The 23,311-nt window shown below is 39.5% G+C and overlaps 2 protein-coding genes across 4 annotated transcripts; both read right to left on the reverse strand.

Moving 5' to 3' along the window:
* Positions 1-5,145: 5,145 nt before the first annotated feature.
* On the reverse strand, positions 5,146-7,416 carry LOC113590180 (trypsin-10-like). Of its 2 annotated transcripts, none has more exons than XM_035521571.1 (5): positions 7,338-7,416; positions 7,014-7,140; positions 6,561-6,805; positions 5,986-6,110; positions 5,146-5,601 (listed from the first exon to the last, which is right to left on the reverse strand). In XM_035521571.1, the coding sequence occupies exons 1-5, from the start codon at positions 7,378-7,380 to the stop codon at positions 5,428-5,430; spliced, it is 714 nt and encodes a 237-aa protein (XP_035377464.1). In that variant the 5' UTR covers positions 7,381-7,416; the 3' UTR covers positions 5,146-5,427. The 2 variants fall into 2 exon arrangements, with proteins under 2 accessions (XP_035377464.1, XP_026886003.2); XM_027030202.2 differs by having other exon boundaries at positions 6,969-7,140.
* Positions 7,417-18,013: 10,597 nt separating this feature from the next.
* LOC113568879 (glandular kallikrein-like) lies at positions 18,014-22,658 on the reverse strand. 2 transcript variants are annotated; one of them, XM_035521594.1, is made up of 6 exons: positions 22,609-22,658; positions 22,233-22,416; positions 21,825-22,063; positions 21,190-21,314; positions 20,375-20,420; positions 18,014-18,050 (listed from the first exon to the last, which is right to left on the reverse strand). In XM_035521594.1, exons 1-6 carry the CDS (start codon positions 22,649-22,651, stop codon positions 18,040-18,042), a joined length of 648 nt encoding a protein of 215 aa, XP_035377487.1. In that variant the 5' UTR covers positions 22,652-22,658; the 3' UTR covers positions 18,014-18,039. The 2 variants fall into 2 exon arrangements, with proteins under 2 accessions (XP_035377487.1, XP_035377486.1); XM_035521593.1 differs by lacking the exon at positions 18,014-18,050 and having other exon boundaries at positions 19,700-20,420.
* Between the last annotated feature and the right edge of the window lie 653 nt (positions 22,659-23,311).

The following is a 23,311-nucleotide window of genomic DNA, read 5'->3' on the forward strand; positions in this document are numbered from 1 at the left end:
TTTTTTTGTTTTGTTTTTTCCCCTGTATTTATTGCTAGATTAAATTTGCTTTTTGGAATGGCATTTCTTTTCCTGTATTCTTCCAACAGAATGCATCTATTGTTCTCAGCCCAGTTGGGTTTTCTTTTCATCTTTTCCATATTTTAAACTCTTCACTTGAAAACTTTCACGGTTGTCCCCTCCTAACATTTCTGTCTCCATGATTTCCCTGTCTCATGATTTCCCTGTCTCCATGATTTCATTTTCTCATTTTCTTCCGGTCCTTGTTTTGATTTTCGCTGTTTTCCATGAGTTGCCCCTGTGTGTAGCCAAGTCCTCATTACCTTGTGTATATAAACCTTGCCTGTTTTGCTGGTCACTGTTAACCCAAGCCTCTGTTTTGAGTAATGCTAGCACCTGTGTGTGAATTCTAGCTGTTTTGATTGTCCTATCCTCTTTGATATAGCCTGCATGCCCTGTCTATCTTCATGTGCTCCATGTTGGTAAATTGACCCTGACTGATGACTCTGATTATGGGTTTGCACTTAATAAATCTTGCTCTTCTCAGCATTTGCATCCGCCTCACATTCACTCCATGTTGCAAAAACTCAGAAGTTAAAAGGTTAACTAGCTAAATTCAAAGCAGTGGTTTGCTAGTGTATGAGGTGGTGTGGCTTTTCTTCCTCTCTCTCTCTCGCTCTCTCGCTCTCCTTTTAACTGGCAACAACTGGTAATGCAAAAACGTGTCATTAGTGCAACAGCATGCCTTACCACTGGAAATGTATCCTTAAATCTGATTGTCTGAAGCAAGTGTTCTTTTGGTTTCTTGAGAGTAGAGCTGATTATCGCTTGCAAGAGATACAATTGCCAACTCCTGCAGTAATGTAGGTTATAGTATCAGTTATGTGCTCATTTGTCACTATTGAAATGAGCATTGGCAATAAGTCAAAATGAACAAATGAAGATGGTAGTAAGTTTTCATGGCAAGCCATTCTGCCTTTGGTATTGAAATGCTTCAAAATGTAACTGAAAGTCATCTGTGAAACCGATACGAAAATGTGAAAGAAATTTGAGAGGAAGGCAAATCGGAATGATCTGATTGCTGAAAACTTTGACAGAGAATCAGGAGTTCCAGTCTTATGCAGAGAGATTTTTACACCTGCAATACTAAATACATGTGGCTTTTTATTACTAAACTTTACTTTTATTTAAAAGTAGTATTTCCTTTTTTCATTCCGAGCATTTTTACTTAAGGAATGTTGTCGTTTAAAACATGATCTGTAGATTTATGGAGTCTTTAATCAAATCTGATTTTAATTATATTTGGGGTCATTTGGGGTCAAAATATAACTCATTACGTAATGGTAATAAGTTACGATAGAACGTGTCTTCATTCTTTCCCTGATTATCCACCAGCAGAAGTGAACTGATGTTTTCTGAACCAGAAGAGACCAAGAGTCAGAACTTTTGCTTTAAGTCAAAGTAAATGTAATTAGAGGCAGCCTGGCCAGCCTGGCACTTGTCCTGCCTCTTGGTTTTCTCTTCAATCTTGCACACCCGGGGCACACGGTTGCACTGTGGCACCAGGGAGGGGGCAGGCGGAGCTGGGCACACAGCTCTGCTCTCTACCTTAGGTAAGGTCGCCCTCCTGATGAACAGCGGTTTGTGGCAGCTCAGGTCATGCTGGTGCCGGAAAGCTTCCACATTGGAGCCACACTGGTGGGCTGACGTTAGGCTCTCCAAATCCTGGTAGAAGACCTCACCCTCTTCTGGCCTGGTATAAAATGTGGACTTCACCTTAGCGCCCTTGACCTGCACCTTTCCTGGGAATTCCCTGCCATGTTTGTAGGGGACATGGGAGGGTCACACCAGGCTTGGGGCTTTTTGTTTGCGAGCAGGCAAATTTGGATGGAGGGTGGGTAGCATTTGGATGGATGGAGCTGTTGGAGTGTCATCAGCCTTCACACTCACACCACCACTGTTGGTGCCTGGATCTATGACCAGAGAAGGGAACTGAGCTTGGCTGCAGCGCTGACCTTCAACAAGGCAACTGCCTGTTGACTTTCCAACATTTTATCCATCAGTGACTTTCAGCGGTGCCGCTAATCTTGTGCCCGTGCCAAACTTTCTCAGGTTTTGAGAGACTTGAGGTTTCTTTTTCTTTCTCTGTGGGAATCCAGAACTTTCTGGAAAATGGTGGCTGTTTTGTCCACCATGCAAATTAATAACATGAAAAGGATATATACTGGGGTTTGCCACTGCCTCCGTAGGGCTGTTGGGTGGAGCTGGGATGTTCTTCACATCAGGGAAGAAGTTCTTATTTATACTTCCTGCTCCCCTCATGGTGATCTCACTGGGGATAAACAGACAATGCATTCAATCTTTAAATACTTTACACATAAACATTAACTTATAACTATAAACTTGTTTTATTCTATACAACATTCTCTTAATGCAAATAACACATAAATATTTTTTTTTTATATTTATCAATTGATATGCCAATAAATGTATATTAATGCACATTCACTTAAATTAATGTATACAGCATTGTCCTTATCTAGGCTAAACAACACATAAATAAAACAAATTTTAAACAATTGATAAGCATATTTTCACTAGTAACCCCTCAATTGTATCTGAATCTAAAGATTTTTATTTAATGTTTTCAACCTCTTTGAACACATAATTGATAAAAATTATTATTGAAATACCAATAAATTTTAAAGAGCCTCCTACAGCTCCTACTGCAGACTGTAACTATATATAATATTCTGTATTTAATTGTATCTAACTGTTTCTACTAAAGAATTTTAGATAACATATTTGTGTATATATTATTTTTTGTTTTATTTTACTTTATTACTCATTTGTATGTTATTTTACAAAAACTTTTTTACAACACCTTAGTTGATATCCAACTACTCTTGAGTGAATGTTTTCTTAATCTATTCAGTATTCTCTTAAATTGATCAACAAACAATTAACAGTTGGGGATGCTACATGTCATGACTGACCATCGGATCGTAACATTCCTAAAGGGCTGTTTTTATCGCCACCACTTTTTGGAAGTGAAAATATTAATGTTTCCTCTACAAGCAGTCTTTAATAATAGAATTCATTGTGACTAAAACAAGCATATTCAATCATGTTTATAATGACATACTCTAAAAACATTCACGTTTATAATCTGAAAACTCTTATAATTTTTACACAACGTCTCGTGTTTCTTAAAATGAAAAACAAAATGTAATCAAAATACAAAAGTTGTATTACAAATATATTTTAAACTACAGGGCTCATATTTCTTGTATTGTTCGACGCCGACAGGTATACAAATACAGCCATAAAACTTTTAATGGACCTTCTTCCTTTTAGACTAAGTGCTGACTTCAGTGAACACACGTGCCATCGATGATAAAAGGGACGCAAATTTAAGGGACATCAGAAATGAATCCAAAACCCAGCACTTTTCAAAGGAAAATTACGCTTTGTATATAAACACACGAATGTCTCAATCTAAATGACACATGGAAATTATTTCCTTTATGCACTCTTTTCATATAGACGTTTCCCAGTTTGCCTTAAAGAGAATAGTTAGGCCTACCTTTGATATCGGAGAAATCTATAACTGACAATAATCCAATTTATCCACAGGAAAATGTGAAATAACAATTGTTGAATATCCTTGTAGTTCGTAGTTTGGTTTGTCCAGTTTGCACACGCTGTCAAAATGGTAACCATGACGCCAGATAAGCCTTTTTATATATCTGCTTCTGTGACGTCACAAACACCAGGTGTGACGACATAAACACGGCTGTCTCGTTTTAGCATTACTAAAATGTACTACTGGGCTGTGTATTACTGGACCTTTTGATTGATAGTTAGTGTAAGTTAAAATATCACTCGTGCTCCGTTTCCTTTTTTACGCAGCGCTTTGTAAGATCCCACATATAAATCTGCCGATGGTGACAAACCTGAGAGTTTTCTTCCTCGTTTCCCTGATGCTTTGTCTTTCATCTTGCTAGCGATTATTATTATTATTATTATTATTATTATTATTATTATTAATAATAATAATAATATTTACATTTATATAGCACCTTTCTCAGGGATGCTTTACAGGCAGGTATCATCTGTTATAGTCACTCACACACTGATAATTAGTTAACATGCTACCTTGAACTTCACCCTAGAAGAATTAAAGAATTAAAGAGAAACCAAAAATTGATGCATTTAAAGAAATAAAGGGAACCTATCTTAAGACAAAGGGCTTTTGAATAAAAGAAGTCAGAGAAACCCCATGAGACATGTCTGAAGGGCCTGACAGAGTGAATAAACAAAGCAGAGGTTTTTACCAAATTACTGTCTTATGCTCAGCTCTCTACAAGGAGACCACATGGCAAAGGACAGAACAGGCCAGGAGCTCTCATTAGGTAATGCTAATCACAGGTGATGCCAGTTGTTACTAATGCCAAGGAGGAGCTCTCTGCCTCCCTTTGATGGACATGGTGATCTTAACAGTAGGCCTGGCCACAGACTGGTCTCTCCCAGTCATACTGTATATCATTGATTGTCCCTGGGGATTAGTTCATGAGGGGAAAACGCAGCAGAATTCAGAGTAGCATACACGTGCATACCAATAACAGAAACACCAAATGATGATTCATTTTAATATGCATATTTATATGCTGGATTATTGATTATTAATTCAATGTGAAGGTAATTTCATTTTGAGTTGATAAACTTCCTAATGGCCAATCTTTGTCTATGTAGAGGGAAACCAAAATCTTTTTTAGTCCTCTTTATATTTATCTGACAAAGATACGTGTTGGATTGAAAAGATGATGTTAAACTTACTGTGGGTGTAACAATGATTGAGCATCACTGTACTAGTAGAATTTTCACATTGGGAACATAAAGTCAGAGTGTTGATTCTACTTCTCTTATGTAAAAAAAAAAAGTGCTTTGCACTGAGATGCTTTGAAATTGAAAGTGATTTTGAAAAACTTGAAAAAACAACAGGTCTGAAAAAACATCAGGTAGGTTTGTGATAAATATCCTGTTCATAATTACATCTAAATAATAATAACAATAACAATAATAATAATATTTTTTACAACTCGATCATATGAAAATATCAGAATAAAGGCCAAACAGACATTATGGAATGCTATCTGTATTTATTAAACTTAAATTGTACCACACAATTTACAGGGACATATCCACAGAAGAAAAAAAAAAAACATTTATTTTGTCCCTGTGGTTATTGGCCCTTTGAATAATAATTAGTTTTTCTGTGTATATTGGTTTGTTTGTGGTGTGTTGATTATTGTTCATGTCTGACTGCAGGCTGTGCAACAAATTGCCCTCTTGGGGGATAATAAAGTTGACCTTTACCTTGACCTAGTATATAATGCTGCTGTATTTTCATGATGTCCTGACACATCAGTATTTGGCCATGGTTTCAGCAATCCAATATCTGATTTTAGGAGTACACACACTAGTAAATATGGAATTTTGGTTATGATAAATGAAATAACCGTGGACAACTCCATAGATGACATCAACATATTTCCAGTCAATAAACTGTTTCTTCAGCCAGCCTCCACCAGAGTCTCCCTGTGTTTGAGAGAATCCATGAACATGGAGTTTTTCGTCTGCCCATCAACAATTTTATATAGAGTTTTTCATACATTCTAATGAATTAAAGTGCTCTATCTCTTCATTTATACACAATTATAGGTTCTCTGGTTTTTGTTGTTGTTTTTGCTGGAATACACAATACAGTTCAAAGTCCCACAAAGCAAAAGAGAAAAAAGAACATAAACAGTACAGAAAGCTGCATGCAACGATAGCAAGTTAAAGTAACTTATCATTATTGAATGTGACTCAAGAGGTATAATCTATATATCATTTATATGTATGATTACATAGGTGTTAAATTATAAGACAATTAAAGGATAGGTATGTATGACTCTGTACTCTGGTATCAGTGAACCTTACCGGACAGATGTAGGCATTTGGATTGCCACGCAGTCCTTCGCCACAAAAATAGTTGGTCTTCTGCACAAAACAACGTCTGACTCGCAGGTCAAGACACTGCAGAGGCTTGGTGCGGTCGGCACTGTCTAGAACAATCAAAGAAATTCAAATAAGGGTCTAAGATTATGATACATTTGCTTAGTCAGCACCTTTTCATGTATGAAAGCAGACACTCAAAGTATTGGATAAGCAGGATTGAAAGAGACGCTTAGACAAACAAAGTCGGACACAGCAAATAAAAGATTTAAAAGCATTTTGATGAGCACCGTGCCGGAACTGACTAACAGGACTTAAGCAAGTGTGTTTTCAGCTGTTAAAAACTGACACTGAAGGCCAAATGAAAAATAAAGAAGCACTGAATCCTGGGTATAGTAATGGCAAGCACACATGCACAGCACCCCATCAACTCATCAAACAAAGTTACTCAGTTCAGTCCTATACAAGCACACATGCACAGCACACCTTTATACAGATACTTAAGCAAAGAACATTTTACAACTTCACATCCTGTCTTATACAGTTTCTCCATTTTTTACCATTCTGGTCAATAGTTGATCCGTGACCAGCAATCTGCAGTTTCTCTCCTTCAGCAGGGGTCTGACAGGAAGACTCAGGAAGCTGAGCAGGAGTGATTCCACTTACAGATCTAGGAAGTTTGATCAGCATGATGTCACCTGTTACCCAGGTTTCATCATATACATGGATGCCACCTGACTTAATGACAAACTTTTGGATTGCTGAATCATTTTTTGGATGAACACCTGCCCAGACTGAAACATTCCTGCAGGACACACATACACAGAAACACACACACACACACACACACACACACACACACACACACACACACACACACACACACACACACACATACATACATACATACATCATGAAGAGGAAAATGATAAAGTAACATATAAGTATGTTTATCAACCTCTACATACCCGATCACTGACTTATTATAGCAGTGTGCTGCAGTCAACACCCACTTCTTGTCGATCAGAGTTCCTCCACAAAAGCCCCTTGATGTAAAAACCCACACTTGATGGCGGCGTTCATTATTGCCACAAGGTTTTCCACCAATCAGTCGATGTTTAACCACAGCAGATTCAACTCCTAAATGATTATTATTATTGCTATTATTAATAATATTATTACTACATGTCAATCTACATTCTCAGAAATCAACATTACACAGTCACCGTCACAACACTGATACAATCACAAGACTGAAATTATTTTTGAATGTAAGCAATATGTTTATATGGCTTTATTTTCCCTTCTAAGTCCAGGGTTTGTGTATGAAGTTTTACCTGCTGTCAAAAGCAAGAGTTGCAGGAACTTCAGCATTGCCATTATGTCCTCCTCAGTCTTCAGCTCAGCAAAATATGAAGTGTGTTAGTCACACTTTTAAACTGATTGTAACCCACACAATCGCACACCCCCTGCCACAAACCTACCAATCACACGACACCTTCTCAGCCCTTTTTCCTTCTAAGTGCTTGAAGCCGAGCACCTAACCATATATAGATGGAGTCCGCTTTTTTATATTGAGAAAATAATTATCAATTTACTTACACTATCCTGAGGCATCAATCTAAAAAAAACACTTACTACAGTGAAAAGAACTTGTGCAGCACATTGTTTTGCTATTTTGTTAATAAACATGAGTCCAACCTGTTCATCAGAAAAGCTTAAAAAACCACAGTGGTTTGCAAATGTATTTTTGGAAAGTAAGATTTTGCTGAACAAAGCCGAGGTACATCATAAAGTTCTCAGTGATGCATTCTAGACTGGTGACCACAGCCCAGGTACATCGTGAAGTTCTCAGTGATGCATTCTATCTACCATAGATACTTGCTGGACAGCCCCACGACAGATTTAGGTAGGGATGGTAGGGAAATGAATCTTCTAACTTCCACATAAACAGAAAGATCCCTATCAATATCTTAAGCCAGTGATCGAGGCTACAACATAGAAATTTGTTTCTGAGTTCTGCAAAGCCTCTGCAGACTGTTTTCAATGTACTGATTGGGACATGTTTAAAACTGCAGCCACTGGAGACTTTCTAACTGATGTAAATGAACTGATGTAAACACCTCTCACTGGATTTATCAAGAGGTCTGTAGATGATGTGACTCAATAAAAGCAAATCTGCACACTTTCAAACCACAAAACATGGCGGAAGAATTCTGCTGTAGGCGCAAGAAGCAGCCTTCAAATCAGCCAACAACAAGCAGCCAGTCACAAGCAGAAAGCTGCCATCCACAATACAAAGAACAAACCTTCTTCAGCACTAACTCGGATACCCAACGGATGTGGCAAAGGATCTAAGCAATCACAGATTTCCAGAGCAATGTGAGTAACTCGGTGACCACCGACGTCTCCCTCCCTACTGCTATGTATCATTTCTATGCTTGTATTGAGAACACGTGGCCTGTTCTGTATGACATGAAAAGTTTCAAATATATGCTCTGTCCTGATTTTGTCCTTCATGCTGTGGAAGAAAGTTTGCATGTGTGGTTGAAAAACCTTGCTAGTCACTGAGGTCTAGTCAGCAGCATCAAAGAAGTTACAAAGATAGTTATCTGTAAGTGGTACATTTATCAGACAGTGACGCCTTGTGTCCTATCAAGTTGGGTTTTTTTTAAACAAAAACAACTTAGATTTAGCAATTACTATACTGAAAAATTATATATATATATATATATATATATATATATATATATATATATATATATATAGAGAGAGAGAGAGAGAGAGAGAGAGAGAGAGAGAGAGAGAGAGAGAGAGAGAGAGCACCACAGGTGCAATAGACAATAATAGGTTAAGTGCTATTGAGGTGGTAGACAATTTTGAATTTAAATTACTCCTATATACTGATATTTAACATGTTAACAATATTCCTAAGAACATAGGCAAACATTGACGTCATTATTATTCTATAACCTCCTAAAAAGTGGTGTCATTACTATACTATAAATGCCTAAACAGTGGTGTTATTAGCAGGTACCATGAATGCCATTCAATGTCATACTGTGACATATTAATGAAGTGTGTGGCAGGTATGGGTTAGGAAGTTTCAGATGGACCAGATTCCAAGGAATGTGGAACATCTCTTCTTGGACAGTGTGTCATATACAAAGGTCTGTTGATGTTGAAGGTTGGGGTTGCATTGAGAGGAGGCTCTGCCTGATAGTTTCTGATGTGGGTTCTGCCCAGGTTGTGGAACAGTGGATCAGCTTGGCTGTCTTAGCCTTGTGAAGAATTATGGGAGTATGCCAGTCTAGTCTGCCTGTGCTTTGTAGACTTGGAAAGGGTCATATGACTGTGACCTAAACAGTGGTGTCATTACTACACTATAAAAACCTAAACAATGATGTCATTACTATTCTATAACCTCCTAAACAGTGGTGTCATTACTATACTATAAACATCTAAACAGTGGTGTCATTACTATACTATAAAAACCTAAACAGTGGTGTCATTACTATACTATAAAGACCTAAACAGTGGTGTCATTAGCAGGTACCATGAGTGCCATTCAATGTCATACTGTGACATATTAATGAAGTGAAAAGCTTTAGCTTTAAAGGTGCGGGGTTATAAAAGACACTAACACTATAACAGCTTTTAGATAGTAGTAGACAAGTTATGTTTGTGCCTGCTTGATTGTTCTCACTCATCTGGTCAGTTTCATCTTGATGTTTTACCACATGACCATATGTAGCATTTACCATATCATGTATAGCATTTGTCTTAAAGTCTTTAGATGATTTAGAAGACTCTGGTCTCCATCATAATGAAAAACCACAAAGCGACTGGCCTCTTTTAATTAGACCAATAAAAGATCACAGGCTCATAGCATGTAGCTCATACACACACATTGCATATTTTGAAAACGAGCTGAAGAGGAACTTATCGTAATACAGCTTAACCTCTGATCTGTGTCTCCATACTGCCTGTGTCAAACTGTAACCATGAGCTGTGAGTGTGAGAAACCAGACTTCCTGTTACCAAAATCAGGAAGTAAAGAGCTGCTAAACCACTGCAGTATGCACTACACCTTGTTACAACCACAAGGCCAAGTGAAAAGACTAAAAGATTTCTTCTTAAATGATTGAAATGCATGTTGAACAGATACTACTAGGAAGTGTTTTTATATGACAGAGAAAGTTAAGATTTACATGAGGTGCATTCTTTTTTACTTAAGATTTTAAGATAATTTTCGATATAAACTGTGATCAATTATGACAAGACAAGACATTTATTGGCAGAAGACGGTGCCTTGTGTCTTTTCAAGTTGTTTTATTTAAGCAACCCATGATCCTCTGAACAGTTTAATCAGATGCCACAAACATCACACCTGTTTCTCATTAACACATCAGTCCTTGCATCTTTAAGTTTAGATTTTCTGTTTTGTATATTGCAAATTCTCTGTGTATCTACATACATGTCTTCTTTGCCTAGCCATGCCTGGATTTGTTTGCCCTGTTTATGTGATTATGTTACTGAATCTCTGCCTGGATTATGACTGTTTCTAGATGTCCGACTGTATTTGTTTGCCAGCCTTATTAAATCTGAGTTTTTATTCATCAAATCTGCTTACTACTCTGCTTCTGCATGTAGGAAAAATCACCTAAAGTAAGCTGCAACTTCAAAAACACTAGAATGAGAAAATGAACTTAAAAACACTTAAGTCTGAGTGGGAGAATTCATCCATTCTGAATTTTGTAGAAGACAATTTAACTAATCTAGTGACAGAATACTTTGTATTTCTAAATGTAATAAGATTCATCATACAAATCTGGCCATACATATGCAGAACACTGTTTTACAAAACAGCTAAACATGAGTGTATCGTAACAATAATGTTACCTAATATCCATGACTGCAATCTTCAGTCTGGATGTAAGAAATGTGCTGTTGCTTGTAGAGGAGCGCTGCTCAGCACGTACCACCAATACAACATATGCTGCCTCTCTTTTCCACTAATACAACATACACTGCATCTCTTTTCTACCAATACAACACACACTGACTCTATTTTCCAGCAGTACAATCACAAGGTCAGTTTGAAAGGGCTGCAAGATTTCCTGAATGGTTTGAATTTGCATATTGAATAAATATTAGAGCCTGTTCTGAATGACATAGAAAGTTTCAAATGCATTCTGTCTTTCTGATCTTATCCTTCATGCTACAGAACAGAGTTTGCTTGTGTGTTATGAGTCAGGAAGGTCTAGTCATCAGCAACTAACAAGTTACAAAGATGTTTATCAGTCAGTGGTGCGTTGATCGGATTCAAGATTAAATAGCTTTATTTGTCACATGTGCATTTGTAGCTGGAACAAAAAAAAAAAGCTGCTCTGAAGACTGTGTGAGAGGTGAAGATATTTTTAAGTAGGCGTAAACGTAAAGCAAATAAATATAGGAACAGAATAAAAAGGTAAAATATATATATGCATGATTTAGGCAAACCACATGTAAAGGGGGGATTGTAAACTGTTGTAAAAAGCACTATAAATACATTTGACTTGAAGTATAGGCCACGTGGGAATATTAAATAAGGGATGATACAAATAGTGCAAATAAACACGGTAAGTTAAAGTGGCCACGTGTACCATGTAACTGTCCAGTTCAAGTAACTCAGTCGTGCTGTTCGTGTGCAAGTATGGAGATGTGCTGAATGTGAGTGTGCAGGTATAGGAGTGAGTATCTGTATGCCTTGCAGATCTTCTGTGGAGGATCTTCTTTTCCTCAGAACTGCTGTTGCCATACCAGACAGTGATGATCCCAGAAAAAACTGACCCTACTATTGCAGTGAAGAAGGCTTTCCGCAGTGCTTTAGAGAGCTTGAATTTCCTCAGCCGCCTGATGTGATATAAATGCTGCCTTGCCCCCTTTACCAGGGTGGAGATGTGTTTAGTCCTCAGAGATGTGGGCTCCGATACCACGGATACCACCAGTGTGTCATTGGTGAATTTCACAATGGTGTTACAGCGATGAGTGGCTATGCAGTCAAGAGTGTACAGTATAGTAGAGAACTTAGGATGCAGCCTTGGGGAGCACCGGTGTTGAAGGGCTGGATATGAGGCTTCCCATCTTCATCACTTGGGATCTGTCAAATCGGAAGCTCTGGACCCAGGAACACAATGAGCGACTTAGCCCCAGGTCACTGAGCTTGGTGACCGAGTCTGGTGGGAAAAAGAGTATTGAATGCCAAACTGTAGTCGGCAAAGAGCAGGTATATATATAATTCCCCTTTCCAATGTCCAGGTGGGAGGGAACAGTACGGAGGACATATGGAATGACATCAGTGTTTATACACTGTGATAGGTGTACTGAACGGTGTCTAATAAGCAGGGCAGAGATGAGTAGATGAAGTCTTTGATTTCATCACCACAGAGGTTAGCTCTACAGGGCGGTAGTCCGGGTAACCACCACTGCCCTGCCCCCCACTGCAGAGGAGCCTGCACTCATTTTATTATAGAAGAGGTGAGAAGAGCACTAATGAGAGTCCTGGATGTGCCAACCTGCTGGCTGTCTAAATATTTACTTATTTATTTGTTTGTTTCAGAAATATCTTTCTAACTGAGTAATTGCAGTGTGCTGTAGTAAAAGATTCATAACTGTAGTCAAGTACACAAGGTTTCCAGGGAAGCAGATAAGCATTTCAGATAAAAATGTTTACAGTAAATGTGTAACAGTGAGCAGTCAGGAGGCAAATGCGTGTGCGGAGAAGAGCAAGATTTATTAAGGGCAAATCAAGAGTCGCATAGTCAGAGTAGTCCAGGGTCAAAGAGCCAACATGGAGAATACATGATAACAAAAACAAGGGGTAGGAAATTATACACAGCAGTAAGGATAAACAAACTGATAAGATTTACACAAACGGCTAGAGTAGCAAAGTAGCTAGACCAACATATGGCTTACATACGGAGGCTTCGATAAACACGAAGGCACGGATTGCATTCACAAACAAGACTTCCAATGAACAGCAAACACACAGGCTACAAGGCAGGGCTTATATGCATGAACTAAGTGTCAACTAGACACAGGTGCTACAAATGGAGGGCAGAGAAAAAGGAAATATAGAAAAACAAAACAATCACGCAAGACAGGGAAACCATAGAAACATGGATGCTACAGCGGTAAGATCACAGTGGTAAGGAAAAATTCCAGGGCAGGAATTGGGAAGAGTCTTTTGGAGAACCCAGACTTAAGAGGGAACCCATTATCCACTGAGCAGCCCAACCAGTAACCAGTCCATGCTTTAATGCGTTATGTTTAGTCCAAAAACCACTTCAGTGTAGATGTGTAACCTTAGCAGCATCAGGTAACATACTGGGAGCATTGGTTCAGTGTCACATTGTTGAACAAAAAAACCATAAGTAAAGCTATATGTCCTATTTTTTAATCACCCTAGATGTTATTGCCTCTGCCACATTCACCCCTCCATTACAGTCTCATTTAAAGCCACTAAGGACCAATTATAAGGACCAATTATAATGCTCTATAAAGTATTATGTATTGATGTGAAATATCTTTCACATTTAAAAGTCACTTAAAAACACACTGCACTTAATGCCTGTAATGACCTGGTATATTTATTCTAAACAGTGCCCTTTGGTAAAGTTACCAAAAAGAACATTCACAAGTCTACTAGACTAATCTGTCTGATTAGCAATGTAATGCTGTGTGATGTCATGACTCTGAATATAGAATGCAGAAGGAGCAGACTGTCTTCTCCGTCTACGGCAGCCTCTGCTGTATGGATATAATTTCAGACTGTGGGATTCAAACTGAAAAGGGCACTGTTAAGAACACCTCCAGATGGCACATTTATTCATGCAGAGTTTCACACACACATGTACATTCCTTGTAGGTCCTTTGTGCAATACTCATTCAGACTCCTCCTACTGACCCTTAATAAATCAATGGAAGTACACAATGTAACCATACATACTCTGTTCTGGTTTTGGTGGGTTTTTTCTGACATCTACAGTTTTCTGCTACAACAATATATGTAAAGGCTAATCATACACTCCATAATAATAATACTAGAAAGTCTTAGACTTTTACACCAGGCTATATTTGCGCTTAGTGGGAAAACAATAAAGGGAAACCTCAGCACAAAGGCAAAATAGTAATTTTGGCTTAATCTTAAATGATAGCGACCTCTTGTGGCTTCACATATTAATCCACATTTGCCCCCAGCAAACGGTTACATGCCGTGATACTCCGTTTACAGTGATGTACAACAGGCATGATGAACTACCAGCTGACTAAATCCCAACAATCTGCACATAATGAAAATACAAACATAGGACAACATATGAACCGAAATATATAAAAGGCATTGGATTTGAGAAACGGCTGATGATCGCAATGGCAGGTGAAACATTAATGCACACATAAACAGACGCACGTACGTTTGTAACCATAAATACTGATTGCATATTTTAGATTCTGTGACATAAACAACAGGGAGGATAGAAATGACAATTACTCAGAACACGGCAAATTTCTCAAACTAGTGGCCTCGTCATTGCTTTAGCGGTTCGCAGTCGTCTTCTGCGCTTTAAATACGAATGCGCCTATACGCGCGATTTTATGGTATTTCTCTGCTCACCGCAAACTAACGCTCGCTAAGCAAAGACAGTGGGGTTTTAAAATCGATTTATGACAAAATGATACAGTAGAATCTGGTCATAATTTCACTGCTGATAGCCAAGGGCTCCTACTCTTTTGTGGTAGTGGAATTGTTTTGGCATTATGGGAAAAATTTTGAGAAATAGCTGTCCATAGTGTCTCGAACCTCTATTATCGATATTAGAATTTTAATATGGATTTTTGGAAAAAATGATACAGTACAATCTAAGAAAAAAACTAATTTGTACTGGTGATAAGAAAAGGCTTCTATTTTTTTGTATTATGGGATAATTCAGAGAAACTAGTAACCATACATCTTCTGAATTAAATGGGCATTTAAACCACATAACAATAGAAGCACTTCATTATAGATTTATTAAACTGGTGCAGTAGAATATTTTCAGGCTTGGTCTGATGAGAGCTAAGGACACCCACTCAATTGGCAGTGTTCTTGATGATCTCCACTGAGGAGCCGTTAATGGCAAGCGGGGAGTGATCTCGCCTTGCTCTCCTGAAGTCAACAACCATTTCTTTTGTCTTGTCAACATTCAGATACAGATGGTTGTTGACTTTACACCAGCTCACCAGTTCTCACACTTCCTCTCTGTATGCTGACTCGTTATCTTTGTTGATGAGACCCACCACGGTCGTGTCATCAGCGAACTTGATGATGTGATTCGAACTGTGCATCTCTGCACAGTCATGAGTCAGCAGTGTGAACAGCAGAGGGCTGAGTACGCTGCCCTGGGGAGCACCAGTACTCAGTGTGGTGGTGTTGGAAGTGCTGCTCCCAATCCGGACTGACTGAGGTCTACCAGTCAAGAAATCCAGGATCCAGTTGCAGAGGGAGGTGTTCAAGCCCAGTAAGCTCAACTTTCCAATCAGATGGTGAGGAACAATGGTGTTGAATGCTGAACTGAAGTCTATGAACATCATTCTTACGTAGGTGCCCTTTTTATCCAGATGTGTGAGTGCCAGATGAAGTGTGGTAGAGATGGCATCATCTGTAGAGCAGTTGGAGTGGTATGTGAACTGCAGGGTGTCCAGAGAAGGGGGAAGCTGGTTCTTGATGTGTCTCATGACGAGTCTCTCGAAGCACTTCATGATGATGGATGTGAGTGCGATGGGACGGTAGTTGTTGAGACATGACACCATGGGCTTCTTAGGCACGGGGATGATGGTGGTGGTCTTGAAGCATGTTGGGACAGCTTAGAGAGATATTGAAGATGTCTGTCAAGACATCTGTAAGCTGGTCAGCACATTCTCTGAGCACCCGACCTGGGATGTTGTCTGGTCCAGCAGCTTTCCGTGGGTTAACTCCATGCAGAGTATGCCTCACATCAGCCACAGTCAGGCACAGCACCTGGTCACCCGCTGCAACGTTGTTCTTTGCTTCAAACCGTGCATAGAAGTCATTCAGTGAAATGGAAGGGTGGCATCACTGTCACAGGAAGGTGATGTTTTCCTGTAGTTAGTAGTGGCCTGAATGCCCTCCCACATGCACCGTGTGTCACCAGTGTCTTTGAAGTGTACATGGATCCTCTGTGCGTGTGCACACTTTGCTTCCCTGATCGCACGTGACAGTTTGGCTCTTGTTTTCCTGAGAGCCTCTCTGTTACCTGTTCTGAAGGCTGAGTCACGGGTCCTCAGTAGCATGCGCACCTCAGCAGTCATCCATGGCTTCTGGTTGGGGTGTGTGGTGATGGTCTTGGAGACAGTAACATCATCAATGCACTTGCTGATGTAGCCAGTCACTGATGCTGTATACTCTTCCAGGTTAACAGTGCCACCGTCAGTAGCAGCCTCCTTGAACGTGATCCAAGTGGTCTGCTCAAAACAGTCCTGAAGAGCAGAGATGGCTCCTGCTGGCCAGAGCATCTGACGATTGGTCTATATGCAGGGACCAACATTACAGACATGTGATCATCCGAGGTGGGGGCAGGGCTCCGCCCGGTACGCACCAAAAATGTTTTGTAAACGAGATCCAGCGCTTTCGCTCCTCTCGTTGCAAAGTTCACATGTTGATGGAATTTAGGCAGTACTAACTTGAGATTTGCGTGGTTGAAGTCTCCGGCGACAATAAACAGTCCGTCTGGATGAACGTGCTGCAGTTCACTAATCGCGCCATACAGCTCCTGGAGAGCCTCTCATGTGTTCACGCTGGGTAGAATGTACAGCGCGATAATAAACACGGAGGTGAATTCCCGCGGTAAATAAAAAGGTCTGCATCTGACAATAGCAAACTCCACCAGCGGTGAGCAGTACTTAACGACAAGCACAGAGTTTTTACACCAGGACTCAATGATATAAATGCATACTCCTCCGCCGCGTGTTTTGCCGGAGAGTGCATTGTCTCTGCATTGTTCAGCATGGATTGAGACTAATCCATCCATCTCACTGGTGGCATCTGGAATACTGTCGCTGAGCCACGTTTCAGTAAAAACTAAAACACAGCAGTCTCTGAACTCTCGCTTTGTAGTCTGCTGGAGTTTGATGCAGTCCAGTTTATTATCCAAGGAGCAGACATTTGAGAGGAATAGAGATGGTAGAGCTGGTCTGCTGGGATTAGCTTTTAGCCTAGCACAGACCCCAGCTCGCTTCCCCCGCTTCTGCTTCCTTGCACACTACTTGCGGTGTCCCTTCGGCATTCGGACACAGGTGACGCCGTGAGCAACCCGAGCTCACAGAGTGTCTGAAGCACGGCGTCGTCCAGGTAGGTTTATGCATTATGTTTTACATGTAGCAGGCTATGGCGGTAGTATACATGGAGGTTGGTTGTTTCCATGTATTTGTGGTTTACGTTGCTGGAAAGTTTTGAGATCACAAGAGACTGCACAAGCACCTGGGAAGCTTCCTGCGAGAGAAAGGGCCGAATCCTTCATATGTTACAAAGGAGAAATCTGCAAGACCTGGTTAGATTAGAAATATGAGTTGAGAACGACAACTGGTTGTCCAAAGTTATTCCCAGGCTATAGGCAGCTTTGGATGGTGATAGCAGTGAGTTCTCAAAGGAAACTGTGAGGTCATGGTAAGGGTTGGAGTACCTGGGATGAACAGAAGCTTGGTTTTACTGGGATTGAGCTTCAAGTGGTGGGCTGTCATCCATGACGGGATGTCAGTCAAGCATACGTCTCAAGACCTACATGTCAGAGGGTGGAAAAGAAAGAAATAATTGTGTCATCAGCATAGCAATGGAAGGAGAAACCATGAGAAGATATTACATCACCAAGAGAACGAGTATACAAAGAGAAGAGAAGGGGGCCTAATACTGAGCCCTGTGAAACACCAGTGGAGATTCTACATGGTTTGGATGTGGATCCTTTCCATCCAGATAGGACTGAAACCATCTCCAAGCAGAGCCATTCACACCAAGCCTGGAGAGAACAGGGAGAAGAATGTTATGGTTCACTGTGTCAAAGGCTGCCGAAAGGTCTAGAAGAATCAAAACAGATGAAAGTTTGGCAGCTTTAGCAGCATGAATTTTTTCCGTTACTGCTATGAAGAAAAACTTCATGCTGCTAAAACTGCCAAACTGTCATCTGTTTTGATATTTTCACTCATAGGAACACATCATGGCAAGGCTACAGTTCATGCAACTCTTGTTTCTGGTAGCAGGTACATTTACATTTATGGCATTTAGCTGACACTTTTATCCAAAGCAACTTACAATTATGACTGAGTACAACTTGAGCAATTGAGGGTTAAGGGTGTTGCTGTCACGAACTGCTCCCAGTCCCACTGTTCACGTGGTACGGCCCGCCGCGTGCAGTGCAACTTCACTTTGTATTATTTGTAACCATGCCGCCCTTGTTTGCAAACACCTCCACATGGTTGAATGTGATTGTCTGTATGTATTTAAACTCCTGCTGGTATCTTTGTTGGTCATTGCCTTTGTTCATGTCATTGCTGTTAAATGGGTTAGTGTCTGTTTTTTTCACATTGTCCATGCCCATGTTTGTGTTTATCTTTACCGTTGCATGTGAGTGCCAATGATGTATGTGTCCTATTACAGTTGCTCAGGGACCCAACAGTGGTAACTTGGTGGTGGTGGGGCTTGAACTCCATATATATATATATATATATATATATATATATATATATATATATATATATATATATATATATATATTTAAAAAAAAAAATTGATCCCTCAGCATTGATCCCTGTATTTTGATAGTATTCTAGGTCATTGGTATTTTGGACTCTAACCTACTCTATTGGCTAGAATGTATTCTATGAGTAAATGATAAATCACTTTTGTAAGTCGCTCTGCATAAGAGTGTCTGCTAAATGCCGTAATTGTAAATACAGTAGGAGTACTTTACAGTCCTCAGTAGCATAGTAAGTACTCCTAGGCATTTGAACCCCTTCAGCTCCGGTTCAGTTCCCATTCTCACTGGGTGTATGTTTTCCTTCTTTGGTTCCTCATATGCCGCTGTACTCCTCTATCTGCAGTCAGGTCCACCTCTGCTGTGTTTCGGCTATCAGAGGTCACACTTTGCATGGCCACCAATGCAGAGAAGTCCTTGCCCAGTCCTGCTGCCAGAGTCCCCATCTACCCCAGCCCTGCTGCCCTCAGGTCTGGCTTTCCCTGCCTGTGCTCCCAACCTCCCTTGTTCAGTTCTATGTGGTCCCAGCTGCCCAAGCCAAGAAGTACAGCTGCCCTGCCTTCCACATGCCCTGAGGTAATGTGGGTGTTGTCCCCATATCTCTGAAGGTGCGCACGAGAGCACCAGCCTGGCCGTCGCTGCCCTGCTACTCACAGCCTCAGCTGTCATACTCGGCCCTGCACTGAAGAGGGCACCACCCTTCTGTCCCACATGGAGGGGGTCTTGGAACCTTGATCTGGAGTAGGCATGCTCTCTTTAATGACCCTCCTGTCCTCTACTTGAACTTATTATGAACTTATGAACTTGAAATTGTTATTTTGTGCACATACACACCTACATAATAGTACACACAGGGCATAACATATAGCATACAGACTTTTATTAAATTATTATAATAATTATTATAACTATGCTATTATTAATTATTATTATTATAGATGATAAATTTAGCAGTTTGACAAATTCTTGTCATTTTGAGTAAATGTTGTGAACATTAGTTGTGAGTGTTTTTTTACTCACTGCAGAAATTTAGAATATAATACTGAATGATTTGCTGATACCAGCCAATAGTTTAAAAACTTTAGTACTTTTTTCAACAAGAGCATGTTATGAGTAACATTATTGAAGTGATTTGTAAATACTAGTAGTACTGTACTAGTCAAAAACCTAATATTAAATTCATCTTGGGGAGGAGAAAAATGTATTTCAGTATTCACTGGTTAGACAGCTCACTAAGCAATTTAAAATCAAAAACATGCATTTGAATTCTTTACCTTAATTTTGCTTTATAATAATAAAATATAAAAATAATTTTATATTAGAAATCAGTCAGTCTAAAAATTAAGGTCAAACAGATACACATAATGGAATGCTGACAGAGTGACAGATCAGCTGTAGTACATAGTCGGTAACTTCATATGTGACTCTACTGTTACAGCTTCATATAGGATTCATATGGGACCTGCTGCCTCAGTGATTAGTCATGATATCATTTATCCACTTCCTGATAGGAGGAGCACACACACTTGTGGAAAGGGAAATTTGTCTATACTGAATATGTGAAGCTTTGTGAACTCCGTAGATCACACCTGTTGTCCCAGTCCTCTTCTTCAGCCAGCCTCCACCAGAGTCTCCCTGTTTGAGAGATGGAGGGAGTTCTTTTTATTTTCCCATTTTTGTGGAATTTTCCATTTCATTAGTTCTGACTGAACTTTATTCTTTTCTCAGTCGAGAGGAAGACTACAACAGTTACAAACAAAGGTTGTCGTCTGATGCTTCTTTCCAAAATGATTCTTTAAATATTCAGAAAATGTGCATATCACACTGTATTTGATGCCCATTGGTCAATGCAGAACTGTCTCTGTCCCTAGCAACTAGTTACTCCTTGCAGTTTCATCTAGGGGATCTGCACCCATTACTTCGTCAGACCGTTCCTGAACATGTCAGTGGCATCGTGTTTTACTGAAACCCAAATATGTATTGGCCACATTTTGTATGTATTTACATCTTTGCATCCTGATGAAACTTGCACTGAGTCATCACTGTTCAGTTGCTGTTCTGTTAAACATTACTTTTCCTTCTCTTTGGTATATTTGTTGGTTTATTGTTGTTTTTCATTTTTAGTATTAACAGAAACACTGGTACTGTGTTTTAAGATATGCTCTTCTGAAATGGCTTTAGGAAAAAAATTCAAGACCTCACAAAGTATTTGAAGAGTGTAACTATTTTTTTAAATGTCTCATAGACCTGGCTCATTCACTCATGTTTGACATAATTCACCACAAGAGGTCACTGCTAACACTGAAATAAATTGTAATAGACACTATTACTTATTTTAGATTTTATCTTATGTTTTAGATATTTAAGGAAATAATATATGGCATCATAATGGTAGGTGTCCTACCCCACAGGTGTAGGCAGGTGGGTTATTAGGAAGACCTTCACCACAGAAATAGTTGTTTATGGGTGTAGGACAGACTGTGACTTTCAGATCAAGACACTGCAGAGGTTGGTTCAGGTCGGCAGGTCCTAAAACATGAAGAAGAAATGATAATAAGGGTGTGACATTATTCTAAGTGCTTATTCAGCATTCTGATGTAGTTTAACTACGGCTCAGAGTGCAGTACAAGCAGACCTAAAATATACACAAACAAAAAGTGAGCAATACAGAAGGAATAAACACATGTGAAGGAGCCTGATGCAGGAGTGCACAGAGTTGAACAGTTTCAGCTTTAAAAAAGTAAAAAGGTCACTGAATGTGATATTCTGCTATTTTAAAAATTGCATCTAAACTTAATCTACTTTGACAGTATGGCTGTGACAAGAACAAGCACACTATACACCCAAAGCATAAAAATGTTCAGTCACATATTTAAATTAGTCAAATATTTAAATTTAAAGTATTATAGAATGCTCTTTTACACAGGATAAAAGAGAAAATAATAAACTAACTGAAACAAAACTACTAAGAGAAAGGTTTATGTACATTTACATAATAGCCTTTACTTCTATGAGCAGTTTGGTCAGAAGCATTTTTACCAGTTTGGTTAACAGTAGATCCGTGACCAGCGATCTGCAGCTGCTCTCCGTTAACAGGAGTCTGACAGGAGGAGTCAGGAAGCTGAGCAGGAGTGATTCCACTTACAGGTCCAGGAAGTTTGAGCAGCATGATGTCACCTGTGTTCTTGGTTTTATCAAATATATGGATGTCACCTGCCTGAATGTTAAACTTTTGATATGCTCTATTTGGATGAACACCTGCCCAGACTTCAACACTTCTGCAGAACATATACATGTACAAACATACACACACACAAACACACACACACACACACACACACACACACACACACACACACACACACACACACACACACACACACATTATTCAGAGTAAAATGAAAATGATAAAATAACACACAAGTATTTTAATTAACCTCTACATACCCGATCACTGACACATTATAGCAGTGTGCTGCAGTCAACACCCAATTCTTGTCGATCAGAGTCCCTCCACAGATGTTCTTTCCTGAATGTGTGACTTGAAAAACCCACACGTGATGGTGGCGTTCATTGTTGCCACAAGGTTTTCCACCAATCAATCGATGTTTAACCACAGCAGATTCGACTCCTAAATTATTATTGCAATTATTAATAATATTATTACTACATGTTGATCTACATTCTCAGAAATCAACATTACACAGCTACAGTCACAACACTGATACAATCACAAGACTGAAATTATTTTTTAATGTAAGCAATATGTTTTACGTGGCTATGTTTTGCCTTCTAAGTCCAGGGTTTGTGTATGAAGTTTTACCGGCTGTCAAAAGCAAGAGTTGCAGGAACGTCAGTATTGTCATTATGTCCTCCTCAGTCTTCAGTTCAGCAGAACATCAAACGTTTAAGACTTTTAAACTCACTCTAACCCACACAATCACACGCCCCCTTCCACAGTCTCACCAATCACACGCCCCCTTCCACAGTCTCACCAATCACACGCCCCCTTCCACAGTCTCACCAATCACACGCCCCCTTCCACAGTCTCACCAATCACACAATATCTCATCTTTTTTCCTTCTAAGTACATGAGACCAAGTACCCAATCATATCACATATACATCGTTTATTTCCACTGAGTTCAGCAAAGTCCACTGCACTTGAGCCCCCCACCATCATAAGGAGAACAAACTGATAAATGGAGAGAAATTAATTGGGTTATAAGCAAAAGAAAATGTCTGTTGTTATTGTTTGTTTATTAGGGGGTGTTGACCGTGCAAAAGGTTAAATACATGCCAGGCTGATTTTGTTTGGTTTTTCTCGTCTACAGACATTAATCTATGAGCATTAGACTATGGGCATAATTTATCTAGAGAGATAGGTAGCTACATTCACTAACTGTTACGACTAGCTAACTATGTGGCCTACATTATGCGCCTGTGGCAGGTTGTAAATACAGCCATTCTCTCACTTCATGTTCGTGTCTGGTGCTTCATAATGTAGCGACTCATATTTAGCCACAA

This window comes from Electrophorus electricus, chromosome 22 (assembly GCF_013358815.1).
Source record: "Electrophorus electricus isolate fEleEle1 chromosome 22, fEleEle1.pri, whole genome shotgun sequence".
Lineage (NCBI taxonomy): Eukaryota > Metazoa > Chordata > Actinopteri > Gymnotiformes > Gymnotidae > Electrophorus > Electrophorus electricus.